Source organism: Erigeron canadensis, chromosome 6 (assembly GCF_010389155.1).
Source record: "Erigeron canadensis isolate Cc75 chromosome 6, C_canadensis_v1, whole genome shotgun sequence".
NCBI lineage: Eukaryota > Viridiplantae > Streptophyta > Magnoliopsida > Asterales > Asteraceae > Erigeron > Erigeron canadensis.
This window is the reverse complement of record NC_057766.1, coordinates 9073654-9094251: the sequence shown is the minus strand read 5'-3', so window position 1 is coordinate 9094251 and position 20598 is coordinate 9073654. Positions and strand designations below refer to the sequence as shown.

The following is a 20598-nucleotide window of genomic DNA, read 5'->3' as shown; positions in this document are numbered from 1 at the left end:
TCTTGATTTTCGGCACAAACAAAGAAAGAAGAGAAGGGTTTTTCAAGTCTAAATCCTAGCATATTTGGGTGTTTGTTGGAGGCTTGGGGTATGCAAACTTGAGGTACTTCTATTTTGAAGACTTGGCTTATTTAAGAACATCATCTTCTTCATATCAACCTTCTCATAAGCTTGGAAGAAGGTAGTCTTCTAAACACCCTATGGTTGTTATTTTGATTGTATGACATTCATATACATGGATCCTTATTGTTTGGGGTATTCTTTTATAAGTTAAAATTTGGTTTTAACTATATATAACATAATGAAAGGTTCACTTTTTCCGCTGCGTTTTTCATGTTATAAGGATAATATGACTTTGATAAAACCCAAAAGTCCCAACAGCAGGGACCGGCTGAAGAGGGTGACGTGTGACCGGAGAGTGAAAGTGAGAGAAAGAGGAGGAGATGGCGTGATTCGAGAGTTTCGTTGGAAATTGGTGTGGGGAATGGAAATGGCGTAATTGGAGTTTTACCCGTTGTATTTGTTGAGCCGCCCAATATGACCCGGTAGGAAGATGAAACAATTTGTTTACGATCCAATATGACCCGCGTGATAAATACTAATTATCCAATATGGTCCATGTTTTTTTTTTTTGACATCAATTGTCGATAGTTAAGGTCAGTAACACTCTCAGAGCCTATAGAACTAAGTGTTCTAGGGATTTAGAAGTATTGCTCAGAACCTTAAGGATTGACATGATTTGTTGAAGATTAAAGTTAATAACATTTTCGGAGCCGATGAAACAAAATGTTTCACGGGTTTAGGAAATGATTAAGAGCTTTAAGGTTCGACTTTATTGTTGTTGCTAATCACTTGTTTGTTGTATATATCTTTTGTAGATGGCTGACAGACAATTCCACAGTAATTATAACTACTTGATTAACCTGGAAGTTAACCAGGCGAACGCAGCAGAGTTTGTTCCTATTCTGGAATTCTTTCAACAATCCAGAATTCGAAGGGTTCTTACTGCCAACCCGGTGATCAGATTGACATACCTTAGTCAATTTTGGGCCTCTGCTAGATATATTGATGGAGGAAATCCAAGGATTGAAGCAACGGTGAACAATCAGGTCATTCGATTCACTCCTCAGGATTTGGTCCAGATTCTTGGATTGGGTACCGAAGCCCAAGAGGGAGGAGCAAATGGTCCAATCACATACCCGCAAGCGCTCAGATATGTAGTCTACAGAAGAATGGGATATGTTGGGGATCCAAATCAAAACACCTTCACAAAGAACTGTATTCATGGAAGATGGAAGTTTTTCAGTCACGTAGTTCTGGTGGCTCTTAGCAACAGAAAGACATGGTATGATAAGCTGAATATTGAGACACAGTCCCAAGTTGTCTCCCTTGTGCTGAACAAGCCTTACAGCTTCTCTCAGTACTTCTTCAACGAGATTAGAAGGCAAATTGGTGCAGTTGCCAAAGAGCGGTTTTTGATGTATCCTCGTTTTATCATGATGATCATCAATGCTCATCTGCCCAATCTTCCACAGGTGGGTCTTATCGGACATGTAACTACTATGCCTAATCGCATATTTACTATTAGTTACAAGTATAGAGGTTCTCTCCCACCTCAAGCTCGACCAAGAGACAGACCTCTTTTTGGTGCAGTCATCAATCCGTCATACATCGCACCGGATAATGATGGATTTGCCCATGATGGGTCTGATGTTGAAGGAAATGTTGCTGCAGCTCCACAGCAGGTTCCTCAACCACCACCTGCAGCACACCAAGTACAGCAACAACAACAACAACAACCACAAGTGCAACCGCCTCCAATAAATGTTGAAGCTGTCGATGACTTGTTCTTTCAAGTGGAACAAGGTCAAGGTAATGTTGAAGCAGCTGCGGAGCTTGCACGACAAATGTTGGAACCAAATGATGATATCAATCAGGTTCAACATTATAATGCTCATGTAGATCTTGAGGCAGAGATTGATGAGATGTTCGAGGATCACGAGACTGATGATAAGGCAAATAGTGATCCTCATGCCACTGAGAGCAGTACAGAGGACAGCTCCAGTGATGATGGTCAAGAGGACCCTCAAGAACGAGCACGCAGGCTTATACAAGAAAAGCGTGTTGCTCGATCTGAGAGAGAACTGAGGGCTGATGCAGATTATCAGCCTGAAGAGGAGGATGAAGAAGATAGTTCGCCTTTACAGTCCAGGAGGAGACAAAGGACTGATGAAGGCACATCTAGCACACAAAAGTCTCCAAGACTTAGTGCAATGATGAGTGGGACAGTTGAAGAAGAGCTGAGTCGTATGTCTGAGCATGTGCTGCTTGATATTGAGGAAGTAGCTGTTAGACCAAGGGGAGCAGGTAATGGGTTGATGATGAGGCCACCGGTTGGGCATACAAGTACAAGAATCAGACTTTCAGCTACAGGGTCTGCATTCACATCTTTCACCAGTGCATCAACAACATCAGTTCCACAAACTACAATGACTCTTCCGGTTGTTGGTCCCTCTAGAATTCAACAACCACATGCATCTATAATCAGACCTTCTGCACCAAGACCAACGGCACCACCAACTATCCCTCCTCGACCATCAGTGATGTCTTCCCAACCAACCAGCTCCAGAACCAACAACGATGAAATATCTGAGTTGGTAAAGCAAGTGGATGACATGAGAGCTTTGGTTGATAGTCTGACAGAGAATCTGTCTAAGCAGGAAGAATCACAGCGTTTGGAGCTTGAAGAGCTAAAGGCTAAGAATGCCCAGCTTCGAACAAGGCCAGAGGCTCTACAATCAATCTAATCTGAGACTACCAAGCACCTGAAATTGATTTTTGAAAGATTGGAAAATCATACTGAAGTTATAAAGAGCCAGACTGTAGGTTTGACAAGCTTCGATAACGACTATGACCAGCTAAATGAGATTATTGAAAATCTTAAGTTTCAGGGAGAGATACAGCAAACCTGCAAGGATGATGCCCTTAGGAGGGAAAGTAGAGAGGACGAGAGATATGATCCTAGCATACAAAGGGAGACTGTAAGATTTCCAATAGGCACGAGGAGTGTTATATCTCAGGGGGAGCAAAGCCAGCACGGTGCTATTGGTACCTCTCGAGGTCCTACATCTGAAGATAAAAGGAAAGCACCTGCCGATGCTTGTCCCGCACCAACTGGAGATGTTGGAGTTGGTGCCCAAGAACGACCAACAGGAGATGTAGGAGTTGGTCGTCAGAATGTTCCGATTCTTTCTGCAGATGATGTTTTATCATCTGACTCTTTTGGCACCTTGAATCTGAAGAACGAGATCTTTATCAAATTCGGACACGACAACGTGGCATATCAAAATGCAATGGCCGATATGATCAAGCCAAAGGATCCTGGATCATGGGCAGATCAAGATAGAGCTCGTAGACGTGCTGCAGGCATAAGCACAGATTCAGCGACAGAGTCCGGCTCGGATTTTGAGAAGGAAGCTCAAGTCAAAAGGAGAAAGAAGAGCAGAAGAGCGTGAAGAACTTCTGAAGTTCCTAAAGAGGGTTTTTGGCCACACTTAGGATGACAAACGAAGACTTGAAGGCCATATCTAGATGCTGATGTCAAGGGGGGACTGTTAGTTCATGATTCTCAGTGACATGAGCATTCTAGATATGTGTTGAATATTTGTGTATAATTTCAAGTCTTGTAATTATCGTTTGTCCTAATATTACCCTGGTATATTTTGTGTAAGCCAATTGGGCTCCAACTTATGTTTATATGATTGTTTATTATTTGTACTTTGCAGGTTTTAGACATTACATGTAAAGAGTCATTAAGTTAATATTGTTTCTGTGTACGTACAGCAGTTTAGATATTAACTTAATGTACTTCCAGAGGGAAGTTAAGACATTTGTGTTGCTGCGTATTTACAGCAGTTTGAACATTAATCTTATATACACACTTCCAATAGGTAATATTGTTGACACAGTTTCTGCGTACTTACAGCAGTTGAAATGTGTCCAAGATTAATGCTAGTTCTGCGTATCTTTACAGAAGTTAAAGCATTAGTCGAGTTAATGTCAGTTATGCGTCTTGACAGCAGTAAAGACATTAACTCAGAGTACAAGGTCGGTTCTGCGTCTTGACAGCAGTATGGACAGTTACTCACCATATCCTAAGTACTATTTGAGGGTTCTTATGAACAAGCAAAAAGTCTTGCTTAGTCAAAGTAAGAACACTCAAATGTTCATTTGAGACTTTCTAAGAAACAAGCAAAAATATGTTTGTTCTCAGAAACACGCAAATGGTTTGAGAGTTTCTGTGGAAACAAGCAAAAGTATGTTATGCCCACAGAAACACGCAAACTGGCCTTAACCCTAATGGGCTTGGGCTTGGAAACACGCATAGGCCTGCGTGTTTCAGAACACGCAAACAGCCATTTGCGTGTTCCTAGCCTTTGCCTATAAATAGAGGGTGTGTGTCATGCGTGTTCCAAAAAGAGTGTAGAGAGAGAAACGAGCAAATCCTAGAGAGAGAAAACCAAGAACACGCACGGTTTGTCTTGTGGGTGATACTTGTCTCGTGCACGAACCGCAAACACACACCCGGCCCCCAAACGGCTCATAGATTGCATGTTACCACTTGTTTGGTAAGGTGCGTCCGGAGAGCCATTCCCGGTGTGTTTATAATCACGTAAAAGATATATATATACATGGTTCGCCGTTTAGCAGATATGTCAAGTACACAGTTTATTACAACAACATTTCGACCTGAACTTGTTAAAGTCGCCGACAAGATATATGGTGTGACGCACAAAAATTGGGTTACTCATGTAAATGTTGTTACCATGGAAGAAGCATTGGATTTTATTGAGCATGACCAATCCCATAATGCCGGGTGAAGTGTAAATGGTACGTGAAACACAACCTTTTAATCTGATATGATGCATCGGCCTTTTTCAAGTATTGTTAAATCATAGAACTTATTGAGGCTCTGTCAAAAAATTTTATTTTAATTTTTTTTTTTTTTTATAGCTTTCATTAATAATGAGTCAAAGTTTTTTTTTTTTATAATAAGAATCAAACTTTGTTTAATTAAAATGATACAGAGATTTCCTGCAGTAAAATACACTTTGAGCTTCATCGACCTGTTTGACTTATTTTCATTTTAGCTGTATTTGTAGAGTATACATGCTAGGCTCCTCGTAAGTAAATTATAACGTGAGTTGTTTATTTCGAATTAAACAGGTTGAACTGGCCTCCTCTATGGCTTTAAGTCAAACAGACAGGACATCTAATATAATCTTTGTGTATTGGGTCCTAAAGGGTGTCACTCTTTACCAACCAGTTACCCACCAACTCAATATCATGTCTCTTTATCGTCTCCTAGCAATTGAGAAGTTGTGAGTTGTATGCTGTGATTTCAGAGGTCTTTAGCAAGGTACCAGGGGTGTCCTTAACTCATTGAAAGTGTGCGTTCTTTTTGGAGTGATACTTAAGACATAAACTGGTGATTCCGAAATCTGAATTCGTCCAAAGTAATACGACAGTATTTGCAAAAGTTGGATCATAACTGCCAAGAATCTACAAAATCGCATTTCCAAAAATTCATTTCTAGCCTTGGATCATAACTATGATAATATAGTTTCTTTAATTATATTGAACATAATAACTTAGCATTTCTTAAAAAGGAATGCCAGTCCCAACCAAAGTCAACCAGACTCGATCCGTTCTAAAAGGGATACTCTGTTTACCCAACCTGCAAAGGCCGTTTACCTGACCCATATTGCACAATGAAAATGGTTATCAAATAAAACTTTAGATTGCTAGAGACTTGAAAGTACCTTGATATTGAATTCTTCCTTAATCTTCTTGCATTCATGGCACTTTAAAAAAAAAAACTAAAGATACAGTTAAACAACTAAACCAAGATCACACTTCCTTTAAATGCAAAACACATTCATCAACAGCGTCATATAACAAAATTTTACAGTGTAAAAACAGAATAGTAGTACAATACACAAAGAACAGTAGTCTATTAGGCAAGGAAAACATCACAAACATTAATATCACATCATCAATGGTCACAACACACAAAGACTCGTACAATAAGTTCAAATATGATGTTCCCTTCAAGGTGAAGGAGGGTTATAATTTGTTAAGGTCACCATGGTTGAAGCGGCAGGCCCCTACGGCACATCTTCAACATCTCGACCACGGATTCAGCATATGCAGCCTCTTGTTTATCTGCAAAATCATCCAAATTAATAGGAGTCATATAAAAACTATCATCTCCATCTAGGAACTCCATAGTCCGCTGAATCGTAACAAGAGACACCCTCTTCATCAGGTATCCTGAAACTGGCAGTTTCAACAAAGGGACGTAACACACGCTTAATTTAGTAGGAAGCTCCTTGCTAAGAGTCTTCAGCTTATATTCCACACTATCAGGGGGTGAAAGTAGCCACTCCCTTATCTCAACGATCTTGTTTCTATCATTAATAGAAACGCCCCCCCCTATTACCCGATTCTGTAATCGATACCTTTTCCAACAATGGGAAATCAAGCGTGCAACCCAACAACATCCTAAACCTCACAGCCGCATCCATCAAACATTGACGATTAGCAAATTCAATTTTACGAGTATAACCCAAAGCAACTGTGCCACGTAGTTGGTCTTCCTCTTCCTCTTCCTGCACGTCGCCACTACTTACATATTCACAAATACTAACGATTCGAGGGTCTCACCAAACTTAATCTTCCACTTGTAAAAATCAGGAATACTACTACGGTTGATGGTGCAAATACCATCTTGGCCTGTAAACGGGAGGTCGATATATAGAGACTTGAGTCTAGTAAACATATCCATAGACCGAATTGCAGACCGGAAAGACTCGGATTCAAAAGTGGAGGGAGGACAAGGTTCCCAACTAGAATCAAGATAATAAGGCATAACAAAGCCCTTTCAGGATATTCCCAAAAATATTCTTCTTCGTAAAAACCGTAGAAACTAGGATTAAATAAAATTTTACTGTTTACACGAGACGCAACAAAACGAATGTTGTTGACTTGATTAACTATCAAATTGAATTTTGTAGAAACGGGTTTGCAAAGACATAAGGTTTTTAAATCAAGTATTTTATTGAATATCACAAGAACAACTTCATATGGTAGCAGACTAAAATAAGAATCATCATTTTTTCCCATCACAACTGTTTAATTAATTTCCAGTACACTATATATATGTACCTTCACCTGAACCACAAATCAAAAAAAATCACAAAATTGCATCTGTCTTAATCTCTTGCTTTGCTCGTTTATAAATACATAATAAATGAATAAATAAATTGAAATTCAAACTAGTAATAGAGATTTACTATACCTCTATAATAAATAAATAAATGAAAATAATTAAAATTAAACCTTGAAGACGACTTGTACTTGGCGGCGGCTATTTACTTTCTCCTCGCATAGGGTTAAGCCTTTTTAAAGGCCCGTTGTATTATTAAACGTTTTTAAAAGCCCATATATGCTACCCTTTATTCATGACAAAACAATTTAATTAATTAGTAAGAAGTTATTGATGCTGTTTACATAATACGAGTAATAAATAGATAGATATTTTTTATATAATTATTATAAACATAGTTAATTTAATTGAGTTCCATCCACGTCTTAGGGTTTTTGTAATAACTCATAGTCAATATCTCGTTGTTTTAAGGTATGTATAAGACTTTACCGTTATACGGTAAGCTTTCTCTGATGTGGTATCCTAACTAAATGTTCAAGAAGAAAAAAACAATATTATAGAAACTATATTTGAAAAACTATTTCGTGCATCATGTAGGCTTATAAAAAACTATAGAGCTATAATAATGTGTATGGTGTAAGAATTATTTTGTAAATAACTAGTATAACAACTCGCGCGTTAGTATTATAGGCGTTAGTATTATCAAACTGGAACAGATGTATCATTTGTTTAGAACAAAGTATTTATTATTTTTGTACATTATTTAACATGCAAAGAGAGGTTCAACATTACTTATATGGCCTAATGATATTCTTAATAAATAATTTAATCAAAATAAATTATTTAATAAACAAATCTACTATAATTATATATTTATATGCACAGCCAACAGCCAAGCAGGTAAAAATATAATCACATCCTTATTTTGTTGTATGGGTTAAATAAAAGTAAGTAACTGCTCAGTGCCGCCTTCCGCGGGTTTTGAGCTTCAATACTTCGACGGTGTATGGGGGAGGTTAAGATATAGGCAGACCTTACATCTACCTAAGTAGAGAAGCTGCTTCCAGTTTTTACCTAAATGGTAGAAAATGCCCTCCAACCTTTGCATGGGATGAGGATCGAACCCGTGATCTCTGTTTCCAGAGGCAAAGGTGTTTACCACTGATCCAACCATGCTGCTTTGTTGTAGGGGTTAAATGAAAAAAGAAAAGTCCAAGACCTACTTCTATTGTTTTTTGGGCTAGGCTTACACGTTGACACACATAAGACATAATGGCAAGGATCATGTTTTTCAGTCTGGTATCAAGATCAATCAGTCTGCAATCCTCGTCAGACCAATGTTCCTCAGACTTTTCCCTGGTACCTCTTCTCCCGGTTGGGTCTAGAAGAGGACTAACACCACTGGACATGGGTATATATGGTCCATCCTTGAGGATTTTTAACATATACCTCTCTATCCCACCAAAATGCAAGAGCATTCTAGCTTTCCATGTACCAAAGGTCTCACCATTCCCATCGAATTTGGGAACTGGAGTATTGGAATAGTGTACATGAACGTGGCTGGCTCCAGGTGTAAGAGAAGGAGGAGGATTGGTATTCAAGGGAGTTGTAACATTAACATTAGGATTAGGATTAGTTTCATTTTAGGGCCAGAACCATTCTCACCTTCAGCAGCCATCAAGCAGACCTAGGTTATAGAATTGAAGCAATTCAACCTGCCTGTTCTGTCCCAACTATTACTAGATGGGTGCTGAAGACACCTCTATGTCAATAGTGAGAGTACTTTGCAACACTATCACTTAATCTGGACGTGACCAATTTAAAGTGAGTAGTGTACCAGGTTAACTGGAATGTTACTTATTAAGGTGACAAGCTGAATAAGTAAATACAATGCAATAATGTAAGTGACAAGTAAGTAAACATGGTGAGACAATATATATTTTTCAAGTGTATTTTATTTATTGATTGTTAAATAAAATACAAGGTTGTTGCGGAACCAAGATAATACAAAGATGTAAATATCCTAACAACCTATGAAATACAATTGATCTATACTTGGAAATTCTCCCAACAATCGAAACACTTAAAGTTGTGAAATGTTCCTTTTTACGATTGAGAGAATATTGCACAAGTTCACCAATATTGCAGAATGTATGTGTTTGCAAAGTTGTTGAAATGCTTGGGCAAGGACCTCTATTTATAGTCGAAGTATGAGCATTGGGATCTCAACTTCGATGTACAAATATGGTTGACAACACACAAAAGTATTAGTAAATAATCCTTTGTGTGTGTTAAATAAAGTAAGACAAAAGGTTACTTTATTCAACCACTCTACATCTTTGCACTTTTATCCACAGACGAAATTATTGTCCGGTTAAAAGGATGTAGTGTAAAAGGTCCTCCTCGTAATCAGTGTAAAGCTTTGTAAAAGCATTTACACTGGAGGATTCCCCAGTTGATTGATCTGGCAGAATGTCAACTGGGCTTCGCTGCCATTGCCATTCTCTTTCTTTCATTTGTTGTCTTCGATTTCAATTGGAATGTCTTCAGGTATATGTCTTCAGATCTCAACTGGATGAAGTCATCAGTTGCATAAACTGTACATTACAACTGAACTTCAAATATTTCGGACAATTCTTCATGCTCTCCAGATGTAACTGGAGAGATTCAGTTTTCAGCAAAACTGAACCTAACAAAATAGAGTGTTGTTAGTGAGCTTCGTCAAAGAGTAGTATTGTTGAGACCGTTGAACCAAGGTAAACATAGTACATGGATGATTTTAAGGTAAAAACACAAGCAATTTTGTACTTATAACTTGAACAAGCCTCTAAAGAGGATATGAGGGGCGACTTTAAGTTCTTCAATACACCACACGTTCACATCATCGATCCAACAATGATAGACGAAATGCTTGAGCAATAACGCGCAATTGGAGCGATATATGGATGACAGTGTAAACTTATATATTCGTTGTCTTATTTCTATTATTATATCCTAATATTAATAGGAATGCAGTCATGAACAGTGCACGGGATGAATAGTAACCGCCTATGTGGCATGTTACTATTCGTCCACCACACATACTAAATCACTAATCAGATTTTGCCATATCGCATTTCGTTCCGAGTTTTAAATATGGGTTTTTTAGTGCTTTTCTTCACAGTTTTTTCCCTTTGAGTTTCCAACCAATATATTGCATTTTTCCCTTTGAGTTTTCAACCAATATATTGCATCTTTTTTTTTTGTCATATCCCGAACCATTATGTACCACTATTTAGTTTTTTCACACTTTTTTTTCTTTCATATTTTACCTAATATATTAAAAACTTTCATTTAAACTTTTTTCTTTCATTTTTGATTTTTGGTTTATTGCATTTATAAAATACATGTATTCGTTAATATAAACTTTTAAAATCGTTTGTGGTATCAACTTTAAGCAAATAAGTACTTCATATTTAAACTTTTTAACTAACATATATAACGACACAATATCAATAATAAAGTCTAATCACAATAATTGAAACCCTGTAATGCGCATAAGTAACTTAATGTGGTTTTTCATAGTTTTATCCCTTTGGGTATTCAACCAACATATTGCAACTTTTTCGTCGTATATCCGAAACATTATGTTATTATCTAGTTTTTCTCACACTTTTTTCCTTTGATTGTTTAAACTAATATATTAAAAACTTTCATTTAAACTTTTTTTTTTTTTCATTTTTGATATTTGGTTTATTGCACCTATAAAATATATGTATTCGTTAATATAAATTTTTAGAATCGTTTGTGGTGTTAACTTTAAGTAAATATGTACTTCATATGTTAAAGTTTTTAACTAACATATATAACTACACGTTATCAATAACAAAGTTTAATCAAAATTATTGAAACCCCGTAATGCGCATAAGTAACCTAATGTGGTTATGGTCTTAAATAAATATATATTCGAAACAATATTATCAATTACGTAATCATTTTTAATTAAACAAATTGAGAGTTCAACGCAGTAATAATAAAATAATGCAACTGTTACAGTTGAAGCCCGCAACGTGGGGCCAAATTTTACTAGTTATCATATAATGGACTTTGTCCTAGTTCAACTTATATTGCTATGTAATGGAATTTTAGTAATGAAATGTTATGTGCATCATAAAAAATGGTTGGAAGGGTTATAAGGATAAAATGAGTTGACAAATTTTATTGGTGGAATTTGAACGTGTTGGGAAACTCGGAATCATGACCCTTTATTATCAAATATTTATCTTATAACTAAAAGAGGAGCCTAAAACTACATTTGTTAATAGCATAGTTGCTCCTTTCGGGACTATTTTTTCATGACAAAAACTTACACCATACGCCTTTTTTCCCCCTTAATATGGAAGTTTCTTTTTTTTCTGTTATCCTTAACCATCTTTGTCACTGACCTTCGAATAAAATTTTAGCCCTAATATTTGCTCCGTCTATAGATTATTATGATAGTATCTTCAAAAAAACTTAGATTAAATTGTAAATTGTTACATTAGAGAGTATGTGTGAAATTGACAAAATTGACGGTTGGGTAAAAGGTTAAATAGATTATAATGTTTTTTTTAATTAATTGATGAGGTAAAATGATAAAGGTTTAGGTTATTTGTCATTTCAAAATAAGTTATTATTGCATCATTTGTTATAAAATAAATGAATGAAATTGTAGTTATTATTTTGCCTCTGATTCTACTTTTGATTCTACTATTGATATTGATTATTATTGGATTTGATTCTACTATTGATATTGATTATTATTGGAAGTTATTATTGCATCATCTTTTCATATTTTTAGAACACAATTTTCATTTATCATTTTTTTTAGTTAATATTTTCTGTAAAGTAAACAAAACCTATAATAAACTATTTAAATTAGAACTACCTGAAATCTTGTAAACTTATATAGAATAATTTATCCAAAAAATTGGATGTTATTGAGTACGAACGAAGTGAGCAAGAAGAGCAAATTTTGACGTATGTATAGTACATAGGAGATCTATACTGTACTGTATATGCATAGCACAGTATATTTATACGAGTAATTAAATAAATAAATAATAATGAAATAATCATCAATAATAATAAATCTATAATACGAAACTGGTTCCTCCCATTTACTTAATTAAAAAAATGATAATACAAAAATACCCTTAAATAATCTTTCTTGTTAGGCACCTTCTCATGTGATATACCAACTATGCCCTTTAACTATTTTCATCTCTAAAAAGTACTCTCACTGCCACCACCGAACTGTCTTCCCCACCATTACCGCCGCATTACGCGGGTACCATGCTGGTTAATAATAATATTTTTTCATGAAAAGTTTTCATTCATCGAATTCAATTTAATTCAATTCAATATACACGAATAATTAACAAATTCTTTTTTAATCGTTTCAAGTCTTCTTCTTCTTCTTCAACAACACAAACCCCACCCCCCCAAATTCATTCAATTCCATACTTTACAATTACTTTTTCACCTTTCAATCTGCAATAATAATTAAATTAAATATAAACTAAAAAACTCTTGTAAATCATAAATCTGTTTAATTTCTTTGCATTATCCACTTCCCATTGTTGAATCCAATACCCAGAATGCATTACGGATTTCGATAACCCTAATTTTCACCTTCAATTATGGAAGGTATTATTTATTTTATTATTATTTTTAATTCGATTACGTAATTATTATTAATATGATGTTGTGATTTAGATTTCATGAAGTTTTATGGATTTTTTTTATATTTATTTATTTTTGGTTTCATGACACACTCCATCTGCTCTGTTACAGAGTTAAAGTACAATTTTGACTTTTATAATTAAAAGTACAATTTTGACTTTATTGTTTTATGGCCTTTTTATGTTATTTTGTGAAAGTTTGATTAAATTTGGGATTGTATTAATAAAGTTGAAACTAAAATAATATAAGAAAAGTTAAGAAATTTTTTTATTTTTTTTTTCTCTGGGGTTTGAGAATTTCTCTGTTAATTACTTTTAATTGTTATGATTGTTTATGATTAGGAAATTGAAATGGCTATTCTTAATTGGATATTTGCGATTATCTTGCTTCTGTCGATATGCTAAAACCCTTTTAAAATCTAGTGTTCATTTCTCCCCCTGTTTAGAGAGGATAGATCTATGTGAGAACAAGTTAAATGATTCGGAGGCGTAAAGACTTATTCTTTCACGGCAAGGATGTTACTTTTCATATTCTGAGCTTTTATGTGTTATTTGGCTGATAGCAAACGGATTAGCTTAGTTGGTACATTAGATTTGGGTTGTGTGATTTAGCTTTCGGCAAACAGACATTATGTTTTTATCATGGCAATAGATCATCTGAAATCTCGAGTTTAATTATTGTGGTCAGAAGTGAAGATAATGTGGCATTATGTTATTGAACTGATAGTTCCCGGTTGCAGACTTTATGCAAGATAAGCATGATTGTTGACGTATGCAAGCCCCTTTGAAAAATTGAACTTTAAAGCAATATGTGCTTAGAACAAACACATGATAGGTTGTTGTTGTACCCTGAGGGACGTAATTTGTTTCTGATCGATCACGTGGTTTTCAGTCGATATATAACCTGCTTCTTTTGTATAAGTACTATAAGTGTTTATAATATGAAGGAGCATCTTTCATATGCAGGTACTTCAGATTATCAAGTTTGTTCTTTCACTTCTTTGTTTCAACTTGGTGTAGTAATTACAAATTTATTGACTATGCATGTGTGAAATTCTCTGCTAGTAAACTTATATTTTAGGCTCTAAAAGCTCTCCATATAACTATCGGAAATTTAGCATCCCTTCCATTTTAGATTTTCACGATAAATGATGTCCTTTTAAGTTTTAACATTAGACGGTGCTATTCCTATAACTGTTAGAGTACTGTTCTTTTAACATTTGATGAGAGCAACATGCAGCTGATGTTCCCACTCTTAATAGAATGTAGGAATGTCTTTCTGGGAAATTAGTTAAAAAAAAAGGAAAGTAGTTTTTGCTTATTTTGGTAAAAGGACAAGATTTTACAGTAAACTATTTGCATGATCTTTATGTGTTCAATGTTATTTCTCAATAAGCTATGCTAAAGCCAAAGAAGATTATCATATAGGGATTCAGTGTGGTGACTTTACATGGTTTCCCAATATGGAGTGCACGTTTGTGAATAGTTTAGATCTAAAAGTATTTAATAATGCCACAATTTCTTTTGTATTTTTTTACAGTTGTTTTAGTAACCTCTTTGGAACGTAATCAGAGTTTGTAATTACCACTGGTGAAGAATCATCAGTACATCGTTATTTTATATTAATCTTTCTGTGGTTTTGCTGATAGACCCACAAGTAGTTCATGCCGATGAGAATAAGGCTATTACAGACAAGAAACCTAAGAGAACTGTCAAGACACCAGATCAAATTGCAGCACTTGAGAACTTTTATAATGGTACGTCTGTTCTTGCTGCATTTTTTATCTTTTCATAAAGCACGTTATAGAGGGGCAAAATGGATCCAACTCAATTTAGGTTGTCTTGTGTACGGGTCTAAACCTGCAAGGTCAGGTTGGGCTAACACGAAACACTTTTTGCTAAAAAACTTTTTTATATAAATAGTTAATGTGGATATTAACCTTTCAGGCTTTTGTTTATACTCATAATAATATAAATTGATTGATGAGGAGTTTAATGCATTAAAATTACACTTTGGGTGACTTCGACCTGTTCTCTTTTAGCAAATTTTTTATTTGTTAAAATTGACTTGTTTGAGATCACCACAACACAAATTAACCCGTTTATATATCTCTGGATCAAAGCTGCTACCTTTCCATGAAATCCTTTAGCAGTCTTTTTCTTCTTTTTGCAGAACACAAGTATCCCTCTGAGGCAATGAAAGCAAAATTTGCTGAGTCAATACGTCTAACAGAAAAGCAAGTTTCTGGTTGGTTTTGTCACAGAAGATTAAAAGACAAAAAACTACCCAATGATGAAGGGCAGGCACAGGGAAAACAAGATTTGTCAAGTGGTGTCATACAGGATCGCGGCAGTGGACTCAGACAAGATTCTTGTGGCAGTACCAAACAAGGAGATAACAAGCATTTTGATCCAAAAGAAGTTGAGAGCAGAAGATTTACTACTGAAGGACTTTTACCGATAGAACTTCGGTTTGACCATGGAAATCAACATAACAGTATGATGGAAATGGATGATGATACATCTTCAGGAAGTAGCTCGCCATTGAAGGATAATTTCCACCTACAAAATGTCGATTGTTTAGTGAGGTCAAAATATCCAACTCATAAAGATGTAAATAGTGTAAAGAGCAAGCCGGGTCCATCAGGATATTTAAAGGTGAGAGGTCAAGCAGAGAATGCTGCAATCATAGCTGTCAGAAGGCAATTGGGAAGGCATTATCGTGAGGATGGTCCACCACTTGGTACTGAATTTGATACACTTCCTCCTGGAGCATTTGAGAACCCAGTCACGTTTCCAGTCAACCGTAAGTAGTAATTGTTTCGTATTATATGCATAGCATGTCCTAATGACAACACATATCCTTTTTACATTTCTTAGTGTGTTTTATGCCAAGATGGTCATTTGGATCCCAATAATGTTGCTATACTTTAATGAATGAAAATTGGATCCCACTTTTAAACAAAGTCTTATATCTCACTAATTGATCCTCGACCAGTCGGGGACATTGGAGCTAGTACTTGGTCTGGGCTGAGAGTAACCGGATTGAATGGTTTGATATATAAATAGTAAACTTGAATTTAGATGTTTAAAAAGATGAGTGGTTTGAAAGTATATTTTTAATACATAAATATGTTTAGAAACATTAACACAATTGTTCAAATACTTAAAAACTGATTTTTGACCAAGCTTGGTCTTGTTTGATGAGTAATACAAGTTTTGACTGAGTTTTGGACCAAACTGGTTTGTGAGGCCAGGCAGGTCCAACTTGCCTCGTTCACTGACTGAGTAGCAATTAATTGCCGAGTACTTGGCCTAGTGAGCCAAGTTTACGACAAAGTACATATCATGGTTAACATGGCCATATATTGTCTATGTTATCAATAGTGATGCTATAGCGGTGCTATGGTTGTCCTATAGCAGTTCGCAGACCTCAGTCCAAATAGTGGGCCACTTATTGCCGGCGCTATTTTACCGATATCGGTGGTATAGTGTTCCAAATAACGTTGCTATTTTTTCGGCCCAAACTTAAACACAACATAATAAGCACTAATTATTGCAAGTATTAACACTAATGTTCATATATTGACACTTTTAAGCTTGACTTTTGATAGGTCTTTTAATATTAAGTATTAAGTATAGATTATTATAATGTAGATTAAAATTACCGTTGTCTCACTGCTGTCCCACGGTCAGCGGACCTCAGTCAAAATAGCAGGCCAGCAATTATCGGCATTATTATACCGATATTGATGCTATAGTGGTCCAAATAGCGGCTCTATCTTTTCGGCCTAAACTTAAACACGACATTATCAGCACCAGTTATTGCAAGTATTAACACTAATGTTTCATATATTGGCACTTTTAAGCTTGACCGATATTTGATTCTGGACCACTATAACTACATAGTATATTTTATGTAGGTGTCGAACTATGTTTCACCTTACTTATTACTTCTTGATATATTTCCAGAGCCCTACTATGTTGGTGATCCTACTGCCCTTCATCCACCGGATAGTTCTAAGACATTTCAACTTCCTAGTGCAAGCAAGGTATGACATGCGCTCTTCCAATTTTTTTCAGCAATTTTTTTTGAAGGCAAATAAGTCACACATAACACCACATTTCTACAATGGGACCCGAACCTACAATCTCTTGGTTGTAGGTTTACCTCTTCTATGACTAAGGAACTAGATTCTTTTTAATTTTCAAATATCGTTTCGAGCCATATATCCTTTCAAATAATCTTGGAAGTTGAATGTCGGTCCTAATAGAGGCGAGAATTATGATCCATTATATTTATGTATGGATTTCTGTCACGTTAAACGAGTAAAACATGCAAAATAAAATAAAGAGATTGATAAAAGGAAACTGGTCATAAATGTACTAAATCGTTTTATTCTAAATTCAAATGGGCCGAAAGTCCCCAATGTGTAATGTTTAGCTCATAAATTCTCTAAATTATTTATTCTAAAGATTAGACTGTATTCGTAGAATATAAGCTTTATAATATATAACACATTTAATCTATATATAAACTGAACATACAAATTTTTGGATAAAAGAATTTACGGGCAACCCAACCCAAACCAAACCGTTTTGACATCTGGATATATTCCCATGTTCACCTGAACTTCTTTTCATATGTTACGCAACCAGCCCGGCCCTCTCATTGTTGTCTAGGTACAAGTATGGATATTAACAAACTGAACAAGTATGAATATGAAGCACTAAACATTAACCCCGAGGCATCATCAGAAACAAAGTTAATATGTATTTCTACTTATATTTCATGGATGTTTAATGATTGGTGTTTTATATAAACTATTAATTCCTGTCACGATTTTGTGATTTAATCTGAATTTGATTGCGTTCCTCATATTTTTAACTTTTCTATAGCTATCATAGTATTTCCCTCATATTTGCCTCAAGCCCTCAACTGTATATTCTAAACCTAATTTTTTTCCACTTTCTTGACTAGATGCTTGAAAGATACAACCCGAAGAACTACCACCCTCTTGATTTGGATGAGTCAGGATTTGAGATAAGACATGCATCCAGGCATTATGAGAAACACGCTAACAACCAATATAAACAAACACCTCATTTTTCGAAACATATACGCTCTCAATCTGGGAGGAGTTCGCAGATGGAAGTAAATGGCGGTTCTGATGAAGAAGTTTCAGTTCATGGCCATAAAGAGATCTTTGAGACGAGAATAAAACACGGTCCTGGAGTAAGGAGAGCAGAATCTCAGTCTAACCGCAGTCGAGTTGGCTATGGGATAAACATTGATGTTATGCAAGTACAGAACTACCCACGTAGCCATCACAGCGGCCCTTCAAAGGTCAACTATAGAGATAATATTGATCATTTGACTTCTGATTTGAATGTTAAACGAGGTGAATACGTTGATTTTGAAGACAAAGGGATATATAGGAGAACACCCAAGGTCCTAACTTTAAATTTTGTTTTCTTTTCCGATTTTTAAAGATGGTATCATGGATGGGAAAAGGTTCAATATATGTAACAGTTTACAGGTTCAGGCTGACTTGGTTGAAACACTTTTTCTCTAAGAATATACTCCGTACTAATTATTATAAAAGTAGACAATGCAGCTGAAATGAACTGAATATGATTAATTTACCTTAATTATTCCATTTAATATCTAATATTAAATAAACTGACTAAGGAGGTCTTATGAGTTAGAGATCCTTTTTAGGTGATATTCGACTTATTTTACTTGTTAGAGATAAAGCATAACCGAATCAACCCATTTGTACATAAATTGATCTAGATTGCCACCTCTGTCTCTTGCTATACTTTGGGATACAAAGTTTTGCCCTAATGAAGTTTTCGTTTTGGGGATAATTTGTAGGATGACTTGTTCGATGGAGAAAGAAGAGGAACTGATGAATACTCCAAACTGGTTTCGGTAAAGATTCATCCAGGAAATGAAATGCAGGTGCGAATTTTAGCTTTTGTACATATTCATCCATTAACTCTGTGATTTCCTATGCATTATTGGAATCTAAGTATTGACTTTAAACTTATTTTATATTAACTGAATATTACTAAGAGAAGTAGGGATGACCTCATATGTCAAGCGTATCCAAGTAAAGAAGCAATGGTTGATCTACCTCCAAGAACCAACATGACTAAAAGGTCAGTGTGTATACTTTTATATGTTTAAAAGATTTTTCTCTTTTGACCAAATTCACTAAGATTTAGCATTTTAGCAGAGTTTGTTGAAGATTTTCTTCATGTGATGATACATGCATTATGTAAAGGCTAATCATGGTGTATTTCATGTAGCATACTCCCAATTTAGTATTGTAGATAAACTATATTCATGTGGTTCCAGTTTTAGGGTTAAGTCTTTAATGAGTTAAAAAAGTGCTCATTTTTGTTCTGGACTCTGGACATCACTGATAAAGAAACCTCTTTTTATTTTATATGTGATAAATGTGTAATGGAATAACTGTACAGAGTCAGAATCTACGTATCATCTTACAAACCAATGGATAATTCGGTATTCGTTGTCAGTTACCTGTCAACTATAAAACTCTTAAGACTAAAATTGTTTCGGTTGTACCTAACCACAATGTACCAATATTATCGTTGAACCTAACCCGTTTTGACCTGTTATCCAACATGCCTGACCCATTATTTCGCATCTCTAATATTGGATGTCTGTAGTGTAATGTAGTTTATTTCAGTTTGGTTTAATAAGTTTTGAAAACTAAAACATACCTTTGCAGGTCGACTCTGCAGATGACCTCTAGTTTTAGCAATGATGAAAATGCGGAAACTACTTCTTCGGGTGATTGAGAAACTATTGTGTTGTGAAAGGAAAGTGTAGTTGTTTAATAGTTTAAATTCTGAAAAGCGGGAAACTGAGAGTAGTGACATTGTAAGCAGGATATGTAAGCTTTTCAGGTATGAGATTCCAACCAATACATTGCACTGCTTGACCACTTCTTTTGAAGTTGTATATATTAGCAGTTTATGGTGAAAACTTTCAAGCTTGATTGTTTTATACTTCTTTTATATGTGTGTACTTAGTTTTGTAAGGCTATTCCGAATCACGCAGTTTTTTTTTTTGTAGAAGAGTGGACATAATAAGATTGTGTGATCTGCTGATAGCCACTGGTTTTCTTTCTGTTCATTGTTCAGTTATCAAAACGTGTATGCTTTCTTGGTTTTGAAGGTCATTTCTGTACACGTAAAGGCTTCAAGATTGGACGTATTAGGAGTTGGATAACTTTTGACACTTGTCAAAGTGGATCTGGGGTAGTTACCTGAAAATGATTTTTGTCTACATGTTATCAAAAATATAAGACAGTTGTGTTGTAAATATAATGAATCAATTTTAATCATGACGACTACATGCGGGCTTCAACCTTTTTCAAGAAAATCAACTTCGCTTTGAAACTAAACAATATTTGTTATAAACAACTAGTGTTACAAAATGAATAAAAATGTTGACTCGAGTAATTTTTGACCGTTTTGAGTTTTATGTTCTAGTAGATTCTTTGCATTGTTCTGGAGGCTTATGACCCATTTGATTACCATCCTTTTATGTTGGTTCTTTTTACATTTTATACGTTTACCTGGATATAAAATGTATGGTGTAACTTGTGAAGAGCAAATGAGTTGAAATTGTCA

The 20598-nt window shown here is 35.3% G+C and overlaps 1 protein-coding gene and 2 long non-coding RNA genes across 5 annotated transcripts; 1 reads left to right on the top strand and 2 right to left on the bottom strand.

The window, feature by feature from the left end:
• Positions 1-6016: 6016 nt before the first annotated feature.
• On the bottom strand, positions 6017-7460 carry LOC122604076. Its single transcript, XR_006324525.1, has 2 exons — positions 7402-7460; positions 6017-7233 (listed from the first exon to the last, which is right to left on the bottom strand). It is a non-coding gene; the product is annotated as an uncharacterized LOC122604076 (long non-coding RNA).
• A 5173-nt stretch (positions 7461-12633) lies between these two features.
• Positions 12634-19948, top strand: LOC122604022 (homeobox-DDT domain protein RLT1). Of its 3 annotated transcripts, XM_043776907.1 has the most exons (8): positions 12649-12895; positions 14580-14687; positions 15104-15736; positions 16903-16982; positions 17912-18382; positions 18809-18895; positions 19010-19095; positions 19692-19948. In XM_043776907.1, the coding sequence occupies exons 1-8, from the start codon at positions 12889-12891 to the stop codon at positions 19759-19761; spliced, it is 1542 nt and encodes a 513-aa protein (XP_043632842.1). In that variant the 5' UTR covers positions 12649-12888; the 3' UTR covers positions 19762-19948. The 3 variants fall into 3 exon arrangements, with proteins under 3 accessions (XP_043632843.1, XP_043632844.1, XP_043632842.1); XM_043776908.1 differs by lacking the exon at positions 19692-19948 and having other exon boundaries at positions 12634-12895; positions 19018-19098; XM_043776909.1 differs by lacking the exon at positions 19692-19948 and having other exon boundaries at positions 12635-12895; positions 19015-19099.
• LOC122604023 lies at positions 14912-16732 on the bottom strand. Its single transcript, XR_006324521.1, has 3 exons — positions 16599-16732; positions 15218-15492; positions 14912-15118 (listed from the first exon to the last, which is right to left on the bottom strand). It is a non-coding gene; the product is annotated as an uncharacterized LOC122604023 (long non-coding RNA).
• Positions 19949-20598: the final 650 nt, after the last annotated feature.